The sequence below is a fragment of the Sebastes umbrosus genome, chromosome 5 (assembly GCF_015220745.1).
Source record: "Sebastes umbrosus isolate fSebUmb1 chromosome 5, fSebUmb1.pri, whole genome shotgun sequence".
In the NCBI taxonomy this organism is placed as follows: Eukaryota; Metazoa; Chordata; class Actinopteri; order Perciformes; family Sebastidae; genus Sebastes; species Sebastes umbrosus.
Window position 1 is genome coordinate 1,516,142 of NC_051273.1, and position 18,556 is coordinate 1,534,697.

The 18,556-nt window shown below is 40.7% G+C and overlaps 1 protein-coding gene across 1 annotated transcript in view; it reads right to left on the reverse strand.

The window, feature by feature from the left end:
* Positions 1–18,556, reverse strand: part of nhsa (Nance-Horan syndrome a (congenital cataracts and dental anomalies)) — an 86,569-nt gene that overhangs the window by 13,276 nt on the left and 54,737 nt on the right. Inside the window, exons 2-3 of the mRNA XM_037770389.1 lie at positions 1,440–1,595; positions 304–437 (exon numbers count right to left, since the gene is read on the reverse strand). Coding sequence (XP_037626317.1) covers positions 304–437; positions 1,440–1,595 — 290 coding nt within the window. The remainder of the gene's footprint in view (positions 1–303; positions 438–1,439; positions 1,596–18,556) is intronic.

Below are 18,556 nucleotides of genomic sequence, written 5' to 3' on the forward strand. Positions count from 1 at the left end.
TAAAAATGTTTTATTTTTGTGTTCTTTAATTATATTGTAAAAAGCTGGAAAGATGGATTATTCTGTAGAAGAAGAATCTGACTAAAGATGACTGAACTGTTTGACGGTCAAAATAAAAACATAAACACCGATAATGTATTAGGTTTATTTAGATTATTAATGAACGGACTGTTGATTCAGTTTGTTAAGTGACGAACCAGAATGTAATGACTGCTTCTCTGACTTCCTAAAGGTCAGGATAAAACATACAACATGTGGAAGAACAGCTGATCCAAAGAGAGAGCATAAAGTTAGTCGTCTCACCGTTGTCAGATCTGAGTCCCTGTGTTGTTGTTGTTGTCTCTGGATGATGTGTGGCGAGGGGTACATGGGGGGCTCCGCCGGGATGGAGATGGTCACTCTCCGCTCCCCGCTGCCCGATCGTCTCCTCTGCAGATCTGCAACAACAATCATGTTAAAAACGTTTCCAACATTGACTTAAAGGTTATCTATCTCTATCTAAAAACAGTATCCACATCAATCAAAAACATCAATATCATATTCAAACTCCATCTACTGTAGGTAATACACCGACTATGGAGAAGTATGGAGGATGGAACCTCCCAAAATAAAAATAAATCAATAACTAAATAAATGACTCGATAAATAAATAAATATATTATTAAATGTAGCAAAAATAATAATTAATTAACAGAAGGAATGTAAAAAGAAAAGAATACAGAAATAAATGAGTTTGGGACAAAAAATAATGCAAAGGGAAAATCGTGCAGAAATAAACAAATAAATAAATAAATACATACATTTAAAATAAATAAAAATATAAATGCATAAATAAATAAAACATAAATGCAAAAATAAATAAATAAATATAAAAATAAATAAAAATAAATAAATAAAAGGGAAAATTAAATAGAAGAGTAAATAAATAAGGGAATTAATACAAAGATAAATAAATAAAGAAGCAAATTAAAACAGAAATATCAGTTTATATCACATTTTATAAATTTATTAACGGCTATATTTATTTTAATATTATTTTTGCTACTTTTAATGACATTTATTTATTTATTGAGTAATTTATTTATTTTTGATCCTCCATAGATAAGTACTTCATACAACCCCACTTCAAAAAATCTAAACTATCCATTCAATGCAATCAACAACCACATGATATATTACCTAAATAATTAGCAGATATTAATGAACTCCTGTGTGACACAAATAAAAACATTATACAACCAGGGTGCAGTAGCAGCATAAGTCCACTAGAAGGCAGAACAGACCAGATAACAACTAGAAGCAGACCTTTATGGTGGGAAGTACAGTATGTATCCTAGAGGTTACTATTTTAAAATAAAGTAAATCACACACACAAAAGAGAAACAAGAGAATGTCAGTGTTGCGTTGCCTCTGTGTGTTGAGGTCAGACTGAGGCTCACCTCGTCGGTGCTGAGCCCACAGGCTGAGGTTGGCTTGCCTGTGGAGGTCTACAACACATGCTGGCCGTGTGGAGGGGTGGAAGATGTTCCTCTGCTGGTGCCAGGGAGATTGGTAATGTGCTGTCAGCTTACTCTCCACGTCCAGGTTAGACACCGCTGGCAAAGAGAGACGGACCGGGTCAGACAACTACTGGACCCAGCTACTGGTGAAAACAAGTCATCAACATCCCAGGACAGTAGTTATAGTATCTAGAATTATTTTATAGGTCATCAGTGACAAATGCTAACTACTATTTTAATTAGGGCTGTCAATCGATTAAAATAGTTAATCGCGATTAATCCCAAAATCATTTTTTATCTGTTCAAAATTAACCTTAAAGGGAGATTTGTCAAGTATTTAATACTCTTAACAACATGAGGGTGGACAAATATGTTGCTTTATGCAAATGTATCTATATATTATATTATTGTAAATCAATTAACAACACAAAACAATGACAGATATTGTCCAGAAACCCTCACAGGTACTGCATTTAGCATAAAGATTTAGCATGTCTGAAAAAAAGTAAAAATAAAGTAAAAAAAAAAAGAAGAAAAATTCAGAAAAAAGTAAAGAAAAAGTCCTAAAAACATAAAAAAAGCCTGAAAAATGTCCGACATTTATATGAAAAAAAGTTTTTAAAAAAAATCCGAAATATGTCCGAAAAATGTCCGAAAAATATCCCCAAAAAAATCAGAAAAATGTCCACAAAATATGCTCCAATCATAACATGTCAAACTGCAGCCCAACAGGCAACAACAGCTGTCAGTGTGTCAGTGTGCTGACTTGACTATGACTTGCCCCAAACTGCATGTGATGATCATAAAGTGGGCATGTCTGTAAAGGGGAGACTCGTGGGTACCCATAGAACCCATTTACATTCACTGATCTGGAGGTCAGAGGTCAAGGGACCCCTTTGAAAATGGACATGACAGTTTTCCCTCGCCAAAATTTAGCGCAAGTCTGGAGCGTTATTTAACCTCCTTCATGACAAACTAGTATGACATGATGTCAGTATCTTCACTCTTGCTTTAAAACTGAGCCGCTACAACCACCAAAATCGCAAGTTGCGTTAATGCGTTAAAGAAAATAGTGGCGTTAAAACAAATTTGCGTTGATGCGTTATTATCACGTTAACTTTGACAGCCCTCGTATTTATTTAAGTAAATGAATCTGGAGTTTTGTCCACATCCTCTAACGCCATGAGGTGATCCTTATAGTTGAGCAGCTTCTGTTCAGCAGAGGAAACAAACTCAGCTTCTAGTAACATCTTTCCTGATAAATGAGGTAAAGCGAGTGTCACTGGATCTTCTGCGAACACTGAGCAGCACGCCAACAGATGAAGTGGAAAAGCAGCCCTCACAGGTCGCAGCCTGCTCAGGAGACCTTTAAATCTCCACTTTGTGGTGAAACGCTGGTTAACATCATTAAGGTGAACCCAGACAGACGCAGCTAATGAGCTTTCCATTACAGAGACTACGTGGTGCCACGAGAGCAGATCTGAGGTGGAGATGAAGTACCGGTGAGGATAATCAGACCAGCAGGACAAGAGTCTGTTTACTAATGCAATGCTATTAACAATAGGTATTAATGCAACCTGATACGGTGACTTTCATCCTCTAAACATTGACCAGTACCTGGACTAATCTCTCTGCTCCCCCTCACACCTCCTCAGGTTACAGAGGGGAGACGCTCAGCTCTCAGATTACACAGCAAACATGGACGAAGAGGAGGGAAAGCTTGAGTTTAAAGGAGCTGTTCAGATGCTACAACACACCAACAGACTGTTAATTAAAGTTACTGTGAGGAACGTTCAACGAAAGTCAACGAGTCAACTAAAGTCAGCGTCCTGTTGCTGGCGCTTGTGCTTGCTCTATATAGAGATGAAGGAGCATCGCTCAACACAGTGAGGAGACACACGTCAGCTAAAAGCACAATATCACTCTATATTTCAGCTGCTTGGCAGTAATGTTAGCTGACCAGACCAAGGTCTCTCCATGAATCAATGCTGATCCTAGTGTTGGCTTTTCCTGCCTCAGCCTCCTGACCGCGGCCGGAGGGAACGGGGGAGACGCCGGAGTTTTGGTCGGAGACGATAAAGTTTCTCTCTGCGGAGCCCCGTCACTTCACAAGACACGGGAAACCTCTGTTGGTCTGGAGGAGCTGCAGCAGTTATTTCTGCACAAACGTCCACTGAACATTCACTAGATATTCTCAGAGCTAAACTAACTCTTCTGCAGTGTGGAGTGAGCAGCATGCACGTGAGAGGTGGAGTGAAAGAGCGAGAACAAGCATGGTGTGTGAGTGAAGGCAGGCAGGGGAGCAGAGTACAGTAGAGACTCCGGTCCTGGAGACCAAAGCTACGGTCTCCCCCGCGTCCTCCGACCGTGGCCAACACTGTTTAACAGACGGGCTTCACTAGATACAACCAAGAGGTTTTGGTGCTTCACTGTAGTTTGTGTTGGAGTCTGAGTCTGAACAGCGGAGACACACGTGAGCGCGCATGATACACCGACCCTCAATGATTTATATGTGTAAGAAGTTACAAACAGTCCCTTTATGGTACATTTTGAAGAGATAAAAATTTACAATTATCACGATTAACTATGGACAATCATGCAATTAATTGCGATTAAATGTTTTAATTGATTGACAGGGAAATGAAATGAAACACCTCCCCCAAGAACAAAACAATCTCTCTCCTCCTTTGTCTCACACACCAAACAGCTTTTAGAATAAGAGATGACAGCATCAAAACACCAGTACGGTCAGATAATAAAGTACGACGGTGTGAGATAACATCTTCCACATGTGTCGGAGGATCCAGAGGATCAACACCGCTAAGCCTTTCCTCTGGCAGACTAACTCATCGTCTTCTCCTATCTGACGGACATTATCTTTGACCTGTGCAGCTTTTACTGAAACACTCTCCGTCTGACCTCCACGTCTGCTAGAAGGGAAGCTTTGGCTGAGCTCGCTCCACGTTCGCTTTGTAGAGCAGCCAGAAGCTCGAAGAAGAAGACGTAGTTCAACAAGTGCTGATTGCAGCTAGTGAAGGTCAGGAGGACCCGGGTGAAGCTGAAGCTCTGCCGGCTGCTGATCAAACTGCTGTGTAACATGTAAAGTGATTTTCTAGCAGCTCCTGGTGCCATGCATGCTGTCCCCTGAGTGTTCATCTGTTACTCAGAGTTAACTTGACGTTCTCCATGAAACAGCCAGAGTGACGTTAGAGCCCTCTGTGGCGGCGACCCGGCTGACCTGAGAACCAGCTCTGTGCTGCGTCTCCGGCTCAGCTGTGGACGCTGGAGGTGAACTCATCAGAGAGGAGATTTACTGACATATTTACTGAGATGTTATGTTACTGATGATTTCAAATTGTAATTAAAGCTAACAAAATTAGGAAAAAACTAGGGCTGTCAATCGATTAAAATATTGAAACGTGATTAAACCCACATTTTTTATCTGTTCAAATGTACCTTAAAGGGAGATTTATAAAGTTTTTAATATGCTATACAAATATGCTGCTTTATGTATGTTTAATGTATGTATATATTTATTATCGGAAATCAATTAACAACACAAAACAATGACAGATATTGTCCAGAAACCCTCACAGGATTTAGCATGTCCGAAAAAAAGTCAAAAGAATGAATGAAAAATGTCGGAAAAGGTCTGAAAAATATCAACAAAAAAAGTTTTTAAAAAGTCAGAAAAAAAGTCAGAAAAATATCAGAGAAAACAAAATCTGAAAAATGTCCAACAAATGTATGAACTGACTTTTTTTATTTTTTTTGTAATTTTTTTTTTTTTTTTTCACATTTTTCTGACTTTTTTTTTTCGAACATTTTTCTGACTTTTTTTTCGAACATTTTTCTGACTTTTTTTTTTCTAACCTTTTTTTTTTTTTTTTACATTTTTCTGACTTTTTTTTCGAACATTTTTCTGACTTGTTTTTTTTTCTAACCTTTTTTTTTTTTTTTTTTACATTTTTCTGACTTTTATTTTTCTAACATTTTTCTGACTTTTATTTTTCTAACATTTTTCTGACTTTTTTTTTTTTACATTTTTCTGACTTTTTTTTTTTTAAACTTTTTTTTTTTTTTTTTTTACATTTTTCTGACTTTTTTTTCGAACATTTTTCTGACTTTTTTTTTCAAACATTTACTGAGATGTTATGTTACTGATGATTTCAAATTGTAATTAAAGCTAACAAAATTAGGAAAAAACTAGGGCTGTCAATCGATTAAAATATTGAAACGTGATTAAACCCACATTTTTTATCTGTTCAAAATGTACCTTAAAGGGAGATTTATAAAGTTTTTAATATGCTATACAAATATGCTGCTTTATGTATGTTTAATGTATGTATATATTTATTATCGGAAATCAATTAACAACACAAAACAATGACAGATATTGTCCAGAAACCCTCACAGGATTTAGCATGTCCGAAAAAAGTCAAAAGAATGAATGAAAAATGTCGGAAAAGGTCTGAAAAATATCAACAAAAAAAGTTTTTAAAAAGTCAGAAAAAAAGTCAGAAAAATATCAGAGAAAACAAAATCTGAAAAATGTCCAACAAATGTATGAACTGACTTTTTTTTTTTTTTTTTGAACATTTTTTTGACTTTTTTTTTTTTTCTAACCTTTTTTTTTTTTTTTTACATTTTTCTGACTTTTTTTTTTTCTAACCTTTTTTTTTTTTTTTTGAACATTTTTCTGACTTTTTTCTTTTTTCTAACCCTTTTTTTTTTTTTTTTTTTTACATTTTTCTGAATTTTTTTTTTCGAACATTTTTCTGACTTTTTTCTTTTTTCTAACCCTTTTTTTTTTTTTTTTACATTTTTCTGACTTTTTTTTTTCGAACATTTTTCTGACTTCAAAGGGACCCCTTTGAAAATGGCTGTGACAGTTTTTCCTTGCCAAAATGTAGCGTAAGTTTGTCAACAAGCTAGTTTGACATGGTTGGTACCGATGGTTTCATCAGGTTTTCTAGTTTCATATGATACCAGTATCTTCACTCTAGCTTTAAAACTGAGCCGCTACAACCTAAAAATCACAAGTTGCATTATTGCGTTAAATACATTAGTGGCGTTTAAACGAATTTGCGTTAACGCGTTATTATTGCGTTAACTTTGACAGCCCTAGAAAAGACATGAAGGACGAGTCTGACATTTTGGAAAACACACTTATTTGCTTTCGTGCCGAGAGTCCTGAAGAATTAGCGATGTTAAAAACTAACATCACTAACTCTTCCTGCCCGTCGTCCCGCCATGTTTGTTTACACTGAAGTCACTAAAGGACTCTTGTTGTTGATGAATGAATCTGTTAGTTTGTGGTGTTTTGGCTGTTTGGGACAAATTGTTGCTCTCCGCTCACTGTGGAACTAAACTGTTAAAGTTAACACAACATGTCGTTACTGTATGTGTGGAGTCTCTCAGATAAATTAGTGCGGGCCAGTCTTAAAGCATCTCCTGGCTCCAGCTACATCATTATCTCCCAGACATCAGTGTGATCTCAATCTTCTGTCTTTAATTTCCTTCATTAGGGTGTTTCCTTTGATTTATCACTCATCTTTATGCATTTGGCAACACACGAGCCCACAACATCTCAACCTTCAACTGATGCATTGTGCTGTGAGCGGTAACCCGTGGCGATGGGAGGTATGAGCCCTCTGACACTGTTTGTCTTCTCCTGCCTCCCTGCTGAGATATGAACTGTTGGCCCTGCTGTGACACCAGCCAACTAAAAACCCATCTGACCACAACAACAACAACAACAACAACAACTAGGACACAGACTGGGCTACACTCCGTCCCTCTATTTCTGTCTTTCCCCCGGCCTAAAAACACTTCAGTACTTCCCTTTCACGTTGCTCAATGAAATCTGTGACTCTTAGTTCAGTGAAGCTGGACGTTCATAACAAAGCATGAGAGGTTTTAAAGAGGTTTTCATGGAGTCCAGATGGGGAAACCCTTTAATGGGAGAGCTTCGGTCAGCTGTCGGACCCATATGAGGCCAAAGAAAACACATCAGCCTTCAGTCGTCTCACTGACCTGTTGGCAGCTTTCTCTTTCTTCAACACTGAGCCACACTGAGCCACATGGCCTCAGGTGAGAAGAAAAACACCACTTCTAGCAAAAAGATAGTCTGACACGACTTGATTGCTATAAAACCTTCCTCCTCTGAGTCTTTACTCTTCTTCTTTCCTACTTATTTTCACCAAGAATCATCCTGTGAACTTTCCCGTAAAGGTGAGATCAAGCACTAAATTATCTGCACCCTGACACCGCCTATCAATCTCTCCTCCTCCTCCTCTTCTTCATCTGCAGCAGGATCATCCCCCAATAACCTCACCTCCCTATCAGCCCCGCCAGCAGGCCTGCAGGCCAGGAGGAGGAGGAGGAGGAGGAGGAAGAGGAGGAGGGATGAAAGCCTCCATCCTCAGACTCCCTCTGCCTTGTAATTTACTGAGCACCAGCCCAGACAGGAGCCAAACCCTCCTCTCACACCCACAGTCACACTCTCACACACCTACAATCTGCCAGCAGCCTGAGAAAACACAGCCGCAGACGTCAGTCATTAGGTCGCACTGTGATAAGATAAAGTCTGTCAGCTCACCCGATTCTGACACACTTTATCTAATCTATATATATTATACTTTATTTATCGATTGTTATCAGGCCATTAAATAAGCGTTATCAGCCGCTACAAAACTACAACTTCTTTAGGTTTAGGAAACAAAACAACAACTTCTTTAGGTTTAGGTTACAAAACTACAACTTCTTTAGGTTTAGGCAACAAAACTACAACTTCTTTAGTTTAGGCAAAAAAAAAACAGGTTTAGGTAATAAAACTACAACTTCTTTAGGTTTAGGCGAAAAAAACTACAGCTTCTTTAGGTTGAGGGACTAAAAAACAGTTAGGTTTAGGCAATAAAATTACAACTTCTTTAAGTTTAGGCAACAAAACTGTGACTTCAACTTCTTTAGGTTTAGGCTACAAAACTACAACTTCTTTAGGTTTAGGCAACAAAACTACAACGTCTTTAGGTTTAGGCAACAAAACTACAACTTATTTAGGTTTAGGCAATAAAACTACAACTTCTTTAGGTTTAGGCAACAAAACTACAACTTATTTAGGTTTAGGCAATAAAACTACAACTTCTTTAGGTTTTGGCAATAAAACTACAACTTCTTTAGGTTTAGACAACAAAACTACAACTTTGTCTATACTACAGTGTAGTAGGCCCCTATTCACCCACATCTATGGGGCTTATAGCGACTGATAACACTTATTTAATAGCCTGACAACAGTCTAATCGGCTGCTCAGCTTTGAGTCCTTTATTCAAGAAATGAAGTGGGATTTTTTTTGCACAAAAAATGCAAAATTCTTTTCCAGACAGAAGGAAGAATAATCAGAAGTTTTGGCATTGCAGGGCTTTTTCAGTGAGCACAGAACTGGGTGTCAAAGCATGTAGGGCTTCCCCTGCAGTCGGGTTGTGTTCACACTCTGTAAAACAAGTTAAACTAACCAAACAAAACAACGGAGCAAAATGCCTCCAACACGAGCCGAGGAGAACAGCGCTTTTCATCTCTTACATCTTGTGACAACGCTCAAACAAAGTGCAGACATGTTTGTCTAACCGCTGTGGTCCAAGTTGTGCATGCAGAGCAAAAAAGAGATGAGAGGTAAATGCAGCTCAGTAAATTATACAGTACCTCGGGATGTGAGTGCAAGGCAGCATCCTAGAGCCATGACAGCGCTGTGTGGGTTTGAGACATTAAATCAGAGAGTGTCTCGCCTCAACAGAAACCTTCATGTCTCTGCAGCGACGTCCCTACTGTGACGTCCCTACTGTCACACTGACCTCCAGCTCCACTGGAACATCTGCTCTCACTCCTCCCCCATGTCCCCCTTCCTTCCCCACCCAGCCACCCAGCGCTGGGTACAGATGGTCCGGCCAGGCCTCGACTCGGGCTACCGCTAATCTGTTTATGGTCTGCTACAGGAGAGCAGGAGTGTTAATCCAAACAACACTGACCGCTTAACCCACAATGGAGGATCACGCAGGGAGCGGAGGAATGCCGGAGGATGCGCTCGATACTTCGATCCATAACTCAAATATTAAGTGTTATTTTCATTCAAATGTGTGCACTGAAATACTCTGAACCATGTTGTGCTTTATATTAGAGCTGGGACGATTCAATATGTATTGGGATCTTTATGTATTGCGATTCGATATTACGATTCATTGTGATTTTTGTTAACTTTTTTAACACTAGACCATGGGAAAAAAGTTGAATCATACACTTCTAGGGACTTTTACTGAGGAAAATATCTAAATTAATACATTAAAATGTTTGATTTTCAGCATGTATGTAGTCAGAGATGTCCTGAAGTCAAAGATATCAGTCATTGTCAGGAATTAGCAACCCCAAAATCAAAGAATAAAGACATTTCCCTCACAGACTAGTGGTATTTTCTTTTTAATTTATAAGGGTCATGTAATGTTTTATACTTCTGGTGAATATAATCCATCAATCTTATTTCCATAGATGTATTTTGTATATTCAGTTCCCTTTGTTAACACCTTATTTTGAAAAGCGGACGTAGTCTACTTCCTCTAACTTCTCCAAGGTGGTCTCTAGCTCTCCCATCAGCTCCGTTCTCTTTATCCATCCATGGTCAGCTCCATCGGGGCCGTTTCAATGCAGAGAACATGAATGTCAGTATCTGGGTGCTCTACAGTCGTAACGTCGGCCCATTTGACCACGGAGATGAGAGCGCCGGCCGGCCGATGTCACGTTTCTCAGACTACAACAATAAAAGCGGTAACTTCCTTCTACCTCCACATAGACTCAAATGAAACAAACATATAATTTTTTTTTTGTAGATTGAAGAGCTAGTAAACAAAATACTCAACAGACTACTCAATCATTCACCGCTAAATGTGAAACATCATTTCACATTAACATAGACGCATTTCAGAGCAACGGAACAATAAATGCTACCAACCTGAATCGAGCAACAAACAACATGTAAACTCATCAAACAGCTGAGAGAATGATCAGCATCTTTCCTGAAGAAAACAACGGAGAGTCGTCAGTCAGCTGCTGGTGAAAGTCCCCTCTGAGGTCTGATTAGTAAAACACAAAGAGTAGAATAATACCCGTCTCCCCGGTAATCCGCTCTGAGCCCACATCCTCCCGGCTGATGCTGATGCTGCTGACCGGCTGCAGCAGGTGGAGCACGAGACTGTTGACGTTCAGGGAGGAGACGAAGCTAAACTACCTGCTGAGGAACAACTGCAACAACTCTGTTTGGGATGCAGGTTGTTGAAATGATAACTACAGGGTTGATGAGCGGGAACATGTGTAAGAAGGTCGGCTGCTGTGATTTAGTTTTTGCACGAAAAAGTGTGTAAATAATCAAAATGTAGCTGATGGAAAAATAAAATGATGCTTCATTAATATAAATAAATAAATAAAATAAATCAATACACAAAACAAATAAAATGATAAAAAAAAATAAAACAAGTAAAAACGAATAATAAAAATAAATCACAGATTACTCTAATGGGTTTGTCAAAAAATGTCAAGAAGGAGCGCCACACTTTGTTAAATTTACTCTCTGGTAGTAGCTACTCCCCAGGTAGTAAAACGGATTTTCTCTAGATTCATACAGGACATAATGTCTCTAGTCCAGTGTGAGTGGGAAGGAGAGGCAGAATAAAGCTCGTCAAAACAGTAAAGAAGTGAAAGCCAACAAGTTCAGTTTTGATTTCAACAACAAATCCAAGTCTGGAGAGTTAACAAAAACGGCAGTCAGAAGGATTTGGCTCGAAGGTTTCTGACATAGTTTGAAAGACTGACGTCCAAAACTGAACTAAAAAAGGACACGACCAGTTCATGTGAAGGAGTGAGCGCACTTTTACATTCATCACATGTAGGGCACCCAAAGTTTTTAATCAATAATTAACAAAGTTTCCTCAGTGATTATTGCCTAAACCTCGAGACAAAACCGTGACACCTGCCCTCCAACACAGATGCACCTTTTGTCCTTTTAGCATGCAGAGTTTAATTATAGATGAGGCTCATTTAAGTGCAACGCACCAGAACTCTCTCTCTTCCTGTAACTGTACGTCTACGCCACCACACCTTCCCAACGGATTCCCCCCGCACCTCACCTGGAGCTTTGATGTGGGCCAGCAGGTGGGCCCCGTGACCTCTACTGGGAATGTGATGCTGGGAACCAGGAGGCCTACGTGGGGGGGGCTAAATGAGCCATTGTTGGTGCTGCCTGCAGGTACCACAGCAAAGCAAAGAGCTGCTAGGCTGTAATCAGACCGCTGGTTGGCTTCCTGAAGTGCTTTACTGTCCCTCAACGCCACTCATTTAATTAGCTGGTAGAGATATTAAACAAAGCCCTCCAATTATTCTATTTATAGTCTGGTCTGACGTTAGGAGTCTGTTTAATCTGTTTTCCCTGATTCAACACAATGAAACGTACGTGAGAGGATGACATCACCGCGGCAGGAGAGAAGTAATAACGCAGGTGTGTGAAGCTGCTCGTGTTTAATTGCAGCGCTGTAAAGTCTGCTTGTATTTCCTGACTCTGAGGTCACGACGTCAGCACGCGCTGGCAGCAGCGGCGCCGCGGCAGCGAGCCCACACACGAGAGAACTGGTCTGGTGCTGAAATGAAATCATACTGGTGCTTCAGGAAGACGCTGCTCTGAGCTCAGATTCTGGATCAGCGCCTGGACCGCCAAACCGTCTGTCTGCCAGGAGGTACAGTAAGGGTGGAAGTGAGGAAGGAGAGGGGGAATCCCATGTGATAGCACAGCTTATATTATTATTATAATTATTATTATTACCTCTAAATAAACACAACGTGCAGCTGCTGATGGAAAAGAATGATGTTACACTCTAGATATCCAGGACAGGAAGTGGTTCCCAAACTATTCTCCTTGAAGCCCCCCTACTTGTATCTGAGAAAGCGACTGAATGCAAATACAAAATATGATCTTTTTCTTTGTTTACTGTAATGGTGTAGGAGCCGAAATAGATTTTTTTGTTATTGCAGTTAAATAAATGTAAAGTAATATTTGTTAGATAGCTGCTGTTTATACCGGTGTGGGCCTCCCTTTGTGTGCAAATAAGTTTTTAGTGCAGTGTACCACAAAAATGTAGTTTTGAAAGGCTAAATGCCAACAAATATGGATTGTAGCAGAGTTGCCTTTTGGACTTTACAACGCTCTGGAGTTATTGGAAATGTTTGGATCACACGTGTCACAAATAAACCTACGGAGCCACCGGGGGAATTTAATTCTACAAATAGTATATTACTAATAATATCAATGTAGCCTGATCTTTATTTGACAATGTGCACAAATACCAGGTTCAAACACTACCACGTAGCAAAAGCATCTATCTTTATAAATAGTATTATATACAGACTTTTGTATAAATTATCCAGTAAGTGTGTTATTATGATTTAGTAGGGTTGTCAAAGTTAACGCACTAATAACTCGTTTTAACGCCACTCATTTCTTTAACGCATTAACTTGTGATTTTATAGGTTGTAGCGGGTTCAGTTTTAAAGCTAGAATGAAGATACTGGTATCATATGAAACTAGAAAAACCTGATGAATCCATCGGTACCAACCATGTCATACCAGCTTGTTACAAAGGAGGTAAAATAACGCTCCAAACTTACGCTAAATTTTGGCGAGGAAAAACTGTCATGTCCATTTTCAAAGGGGTCGCTTGACCTCTGACCTCCAGATCAGTGAATGTAAATGGGTTCTATGGGTACCCACGAGTCTCCCCTTTACAGACATGCCCACTTTATGATAATCACATGCAGTTTGGGGCAAGTCATAGTCAAGTCAGCACACTGACACACTGACAGCTGTTGTTGCCTGTTGGGCTGCAGTTTGTCATGTTATAATTGGAGCATATTGTTTTATGCTAAATGCAGTACCTGTGAGGGTTTCTGGATCAATATCTGTCATTGATTTGTGTTGTTATTGATTTTGAGTTATAGGTAAATACATACGTTTGTATAAAGCAGCATATTTGTCCACTTCCATGTTGATAAGAGGATTAAATACTTGACAAATCTCCCTTTAAGGTTCATTTAGAACAGATAAATTATGTGCGATTAATTTGCGATTAAATATTTGAATCGATTGACAGCCCTAGATTTCAGTTATACATGTGCAAATCTAATCCTGGCACACCCCATGTGATCTTTGGCGCCCCCCTAAGGGGGGCCCGGACCTCAGGTTGGGAACCACTACAGTCCAGTATCTGAACCATAACATGGTTTCAAATAGCTCGGGTAGACAAAAACTACATTTCAACAAGTCGAACCCACATCAGTACGAGGTGAACCTCAAAGCTTCCTCTGGTGACACACTCTCTAACACAGCTAGAACATGTCTAATGTTTGTATTACCTAAACACACACACACACACACACACACACACGCACAGACACACGCACACACACACACACACACACACACACACACACACACACACACACACACACACACACACACACAGTTCCTAAACAACTTCTTTTTGGATAATATGTGAAACCACGCGGCTGCACACGGGACGTTTCCTGACACTTGAAATCGTTCTGAAGAAGAGGAGCGGTGCACGACCGAGGCCTGTTTTCTCAGCTGCTTCACATTACCACTACAAAGTCCAACAGCAGGCTGCGGTGACTTTGAAATACTTTCCATTTTAAACCCTCCAGAGCGGTTCAGTACATATCGGCAGACGGGCGGGACGCCAGCGAGACGATCTCTCTGACGAGAAGAAAAGAGCGTGCAGATTCTGGAGGTTCAGGACAGACGAAGGACAGACGGAGGACAGACGGAGGACAGACAGAGGATGCGTCGAGCGACGGTTAAAATGTGCAACATGCTCGGAAACATTTCCTTTGTAAAGATTTAACAACACTCGGAGTGTTCATGAGAGCGTGTGGTGTGTTTTTACAGCACAGTAACGAGCTTCTTAACATATTTATGTGACATTAACATTAAATTCGTCCATGTTTCTGAGTTTGTACATATTAATAACATAAACTGGACCGAGGAGATCTAGAGGAATATAAATCTACTGGAACCTGATTCACATGTTTAAAGCTGCATTATTTCTATATTAATGATAAATCATTATATCATTAGAATGTAAAAGGGGTTGTTTGTTGTGATGAACCCACAACCCCATGTACCAACATTTAACATCAGAATAAAGGCACACGGCGAGGTGTTGTTGTTAAAGAACCGTAGTTCTTTCTAAAAGTTGTGTAATTAATCTGAAGTCACGCTGAACAGCTCAAAAGTTTCCACTGTGATTCACAGTTTATTGGAATGAAATCTTGATTTAGGAGTGAAAACAATGATGATGAAATCATCGGAAATGTACTGGCAGCAGATCAGTCCTGATTACGATCACTTCATAGTGAATGAACTCTCTGTCTCTCTGACTCTCTCTCAACGCTACCCGACCTCTTGTTCACCAGCTCCACGCTCTCTGGCTAGCAGTGAAAAGGAAAGCCACCACAGCGTGACAAAAACCTCCCAGCTAACAGAGTCAGAGAGAGTCATGTCATTTTTCTGTCCTTCCCGTGCACACTCAGCAGGTCAGCAGAGGTCATTCACTAACCTTTTACCCCCTGACCTGCAGACACCTCGTTATCGGGTCTGCACACAGGCTGGGAGGTCAGCTGACATCAGTAAACACTGAAGTAATCACCGGATCATTGGACGCTCATTCACTCCTATTGGCCTCCTCTTTATCACAGAGAACACTATAGGTATTTTAAAATGCTTAAAGGTATAATATGCAATATGCAAACACAACGCTGCATGTGTCAGCGTTGTGTTTGTCTGCCAGAAGCTGTCATAAATTGACTTTTTATCCAGTTTTAATCCACATTTTGACGACACACTTTAACTTTTAACCAGATAAAGGATTTTAGTCATCTGACGTCTGGATCTGAAGTTATCAGAGAAACAAGCTGAGCAACCCGGTCTCACAGGAAGGCGTAGAAATACCACGACATTACACAGATATTCCGCGTGTAACGAGTACGCATTTTAACATTTTCGCATGTTATTTGTACGCCCTACGCACATGTCCGCAGTTACTGTAGGTTCAGGCAAGTAAACCACTTAGTTAGGGGTAGTTAGGGGTTAGTGAATTAGGGATAAGGGAAAAAGTCATAGTTGGGCTTAAAATAAGTAAGTAAACTAAGTAAAACACGTACGGAAACTACTACAGAAAACACGTCATACACATCAACAAAAAACACGTGACAAACGTCACTAACGTAACTTATAAAACAAAACATCGATCAACGGTCTCAAAGTCCAGTGTTTTTTTTTAGATAGCTAAAATATGTCTTGCTGCTGCTCCCGTCCACAGCCCTTTCTGACGGGGAACTGAAGCCGTTATATCGCTCTCTTCAAAGCCACCAGACTCCATTCACAAAAGCAGTAATTTTATCTCTCAGAACACGGGTGTACATACAACCCCACTTCAGAAGGACCTGCCCTTTAAGGATAAAAACAACCCATCGTCTTGTTTTTAACGTTGATTTTAGTAATAATAATAACTGTAAAAACTAGGAATGCACCGATACCACTTTCAGTCCGCCCTGCTTCCAGTGGCGGGCTGTCAACCGGGGAAGATTTGTCCTCAGTGCGCCCCAACTGCGTCGTGCCCATGGGCGGGGCTCGGCCCACGTAAAAGGCTTCAGGGGGTCTGCGGCGATGTCTGCAACCCACCCGACCTGTCTTGAAACACGGACCGAGGAGTCTTACGCACGCGCGAGTCAGAATGTTCAAGCAAAACCCCGTGGTGCAATGAAAGTGTGGTGTCAGGCGCACCACCGGCGTGAGCATGTGCGATAGGACCCGAAAGATGGTGACGAGTGGTTAATGTCACGCTGCTGTAAAGTGGTATCGGAGCCGTTTTGCGAGCACGAGTACATGAGCACAGTATCGGACCCTGGTATCGGTATCGGTGCAACCGTAGTTAAAACAATGCTTTTTTCTTTTTGCAATTACTGCCCTGAGAAAATAAACTAGGGACAAGAAAAGTCCTCCCTGACGATAACAAAAGCACTTCTTTAGGGTTGTTAATGCAGTATATATATCTATATATATACGTATATATAGATATATATACGTATATATATATATATATACGTGTATATATATCTATATATATAGATATATATATGTAGAGGAAAAACTGAACAAATAAGTGTAAAAAAGGAAAGAAAAAAAGGCCAATCCTCCTAAGTACACTTAAAATTCCTTTCCCCCTTAAATCAGCACGGAGTTCATTTTACAGCCGCGTCCTCCTGATTGGCCGCGGAGGCCTCCGGGAGGCTGCAGCACACCCTCTCATATCACATCATTTAACGGTCCTTGAGGTCACAGCTGACTCCTATTGGGCTGTAATGGCCCCCCCCCGCTGAGCTTGGCCCGGGTCCCTGCTTTCACTAGACCTTTGAAGTGCTCACACACACTCTTTAGAGGAGGAAGGAGGTGTGTCCGGGCCGGTCCCTGCTGCAAACACGGCTCTGTGGGTTTCCGTACCCTCCAGGTACACCTGGCCTATTAGTCTCACAAATGAAAATGTGTTGACCTTTGTGACCTCCTGCTTTTGTTCTGGCTGGCACTCCCGTCTCGCAGGCACCTCGAGAACGGCGGGTAAAAAGAAAAAAGAGAAAGAGCTGCTGGCTTTGCTGGCAGTGAGGGGAGTGTTCTAATGAAAAAGCTTGAAGTCAGAACAAGGGAAGAGAGTAACGTGAGCAGTCTCTACTGCAGGTCAGCTCTGTTAACGTGAGCCCGACTGCTTACGGGAAATATGGCTGCATTTAAAAAAAAGGTGAGACAACAGCGTTTTGTCTGTGGCCAGACAGGATGAGCGACCCCGGAGTGAATTCACCTTTTCCACGCCGGCAAAGCCAAGAAAAACTAGAAAAGAATAGCAACGGAGATGAATCTTTCATCAGCCAGTCTCTCTGCCAGACCAACACGCTGAGCTGAGCGTTTATTTCACACAGTATAATAGAGTTTACATCATGCTGCCTCTATACTGTAGACGCTATGTAATATCAAAACAACATCATGTGCATGACACTGCAACATGCCTGTGTTTATATATAGAGACATATAGAGTATATTAAAGCACATTTAAATGCATTAGAGATGCACCGATTGATGGCCAGACGATCAAAACCGGCCAGTTATCAGCTGATCGGTCATGACTGGTGACTGGCCTAAAGCCTGAAAACAGAGCCATGAGGAGGAGCAGAAGTCGTGTTTTCTCTCAGAACACTTGAATTACAATATGCTGAAAGGTTATATCAGAGTAATCACAGTGACCAGCTCGTCTGCCGACAGCACGGAGCTAACAACTAACGTAAACGGAGGTTCCTTTGGTTTACATTATGATGCATTCAGGCTCTATTCAGTAAAAATGAGTATTGGGTGAATTATAACGCGATCATGATGCGTTCAAATGTAATTTTGTAAAATTTAGTTTTGGTAGAAATATGACCTGTTTAACTTCCTAACACTCTAAGCTAAGCTTATAATATAGAATTAGAACTACTAATGCCAATAGTATTTTAATTTATTTAAAGGGACTGTTTGTAACTTCTTAAGCGTATAAATGTACCGGGTCGGGACACATGCGCGTTCGCGTGTGGCCGCTGTACTCTGCGCCTCTGCCTGCTCGCCTTCACTCAGACAGCGCGCGCGTTCTCGCGTACTTGCTCTAGACGTGAACGTGCGCTCACTCCACACTGCAGAAGAGTGAGTTTAGCTCTGAGAATATCTAGTGAATGTACAGTGGACGTTTGTGCAGAAATAACTGCTGCAGCTCCTCCAGACCAACAGAGGTTTCCCGTGTCTTGTGAAGTGACGGGGCTCCGCAGAGAGAAACGTTACCGTCTCGTTACCGACCGGGTGCCGGTGTCTCCCTCCGGCTGCGGGTGGAGATGACAAGCTACTCGCTGCGGAGCCCCGTCACTTCAC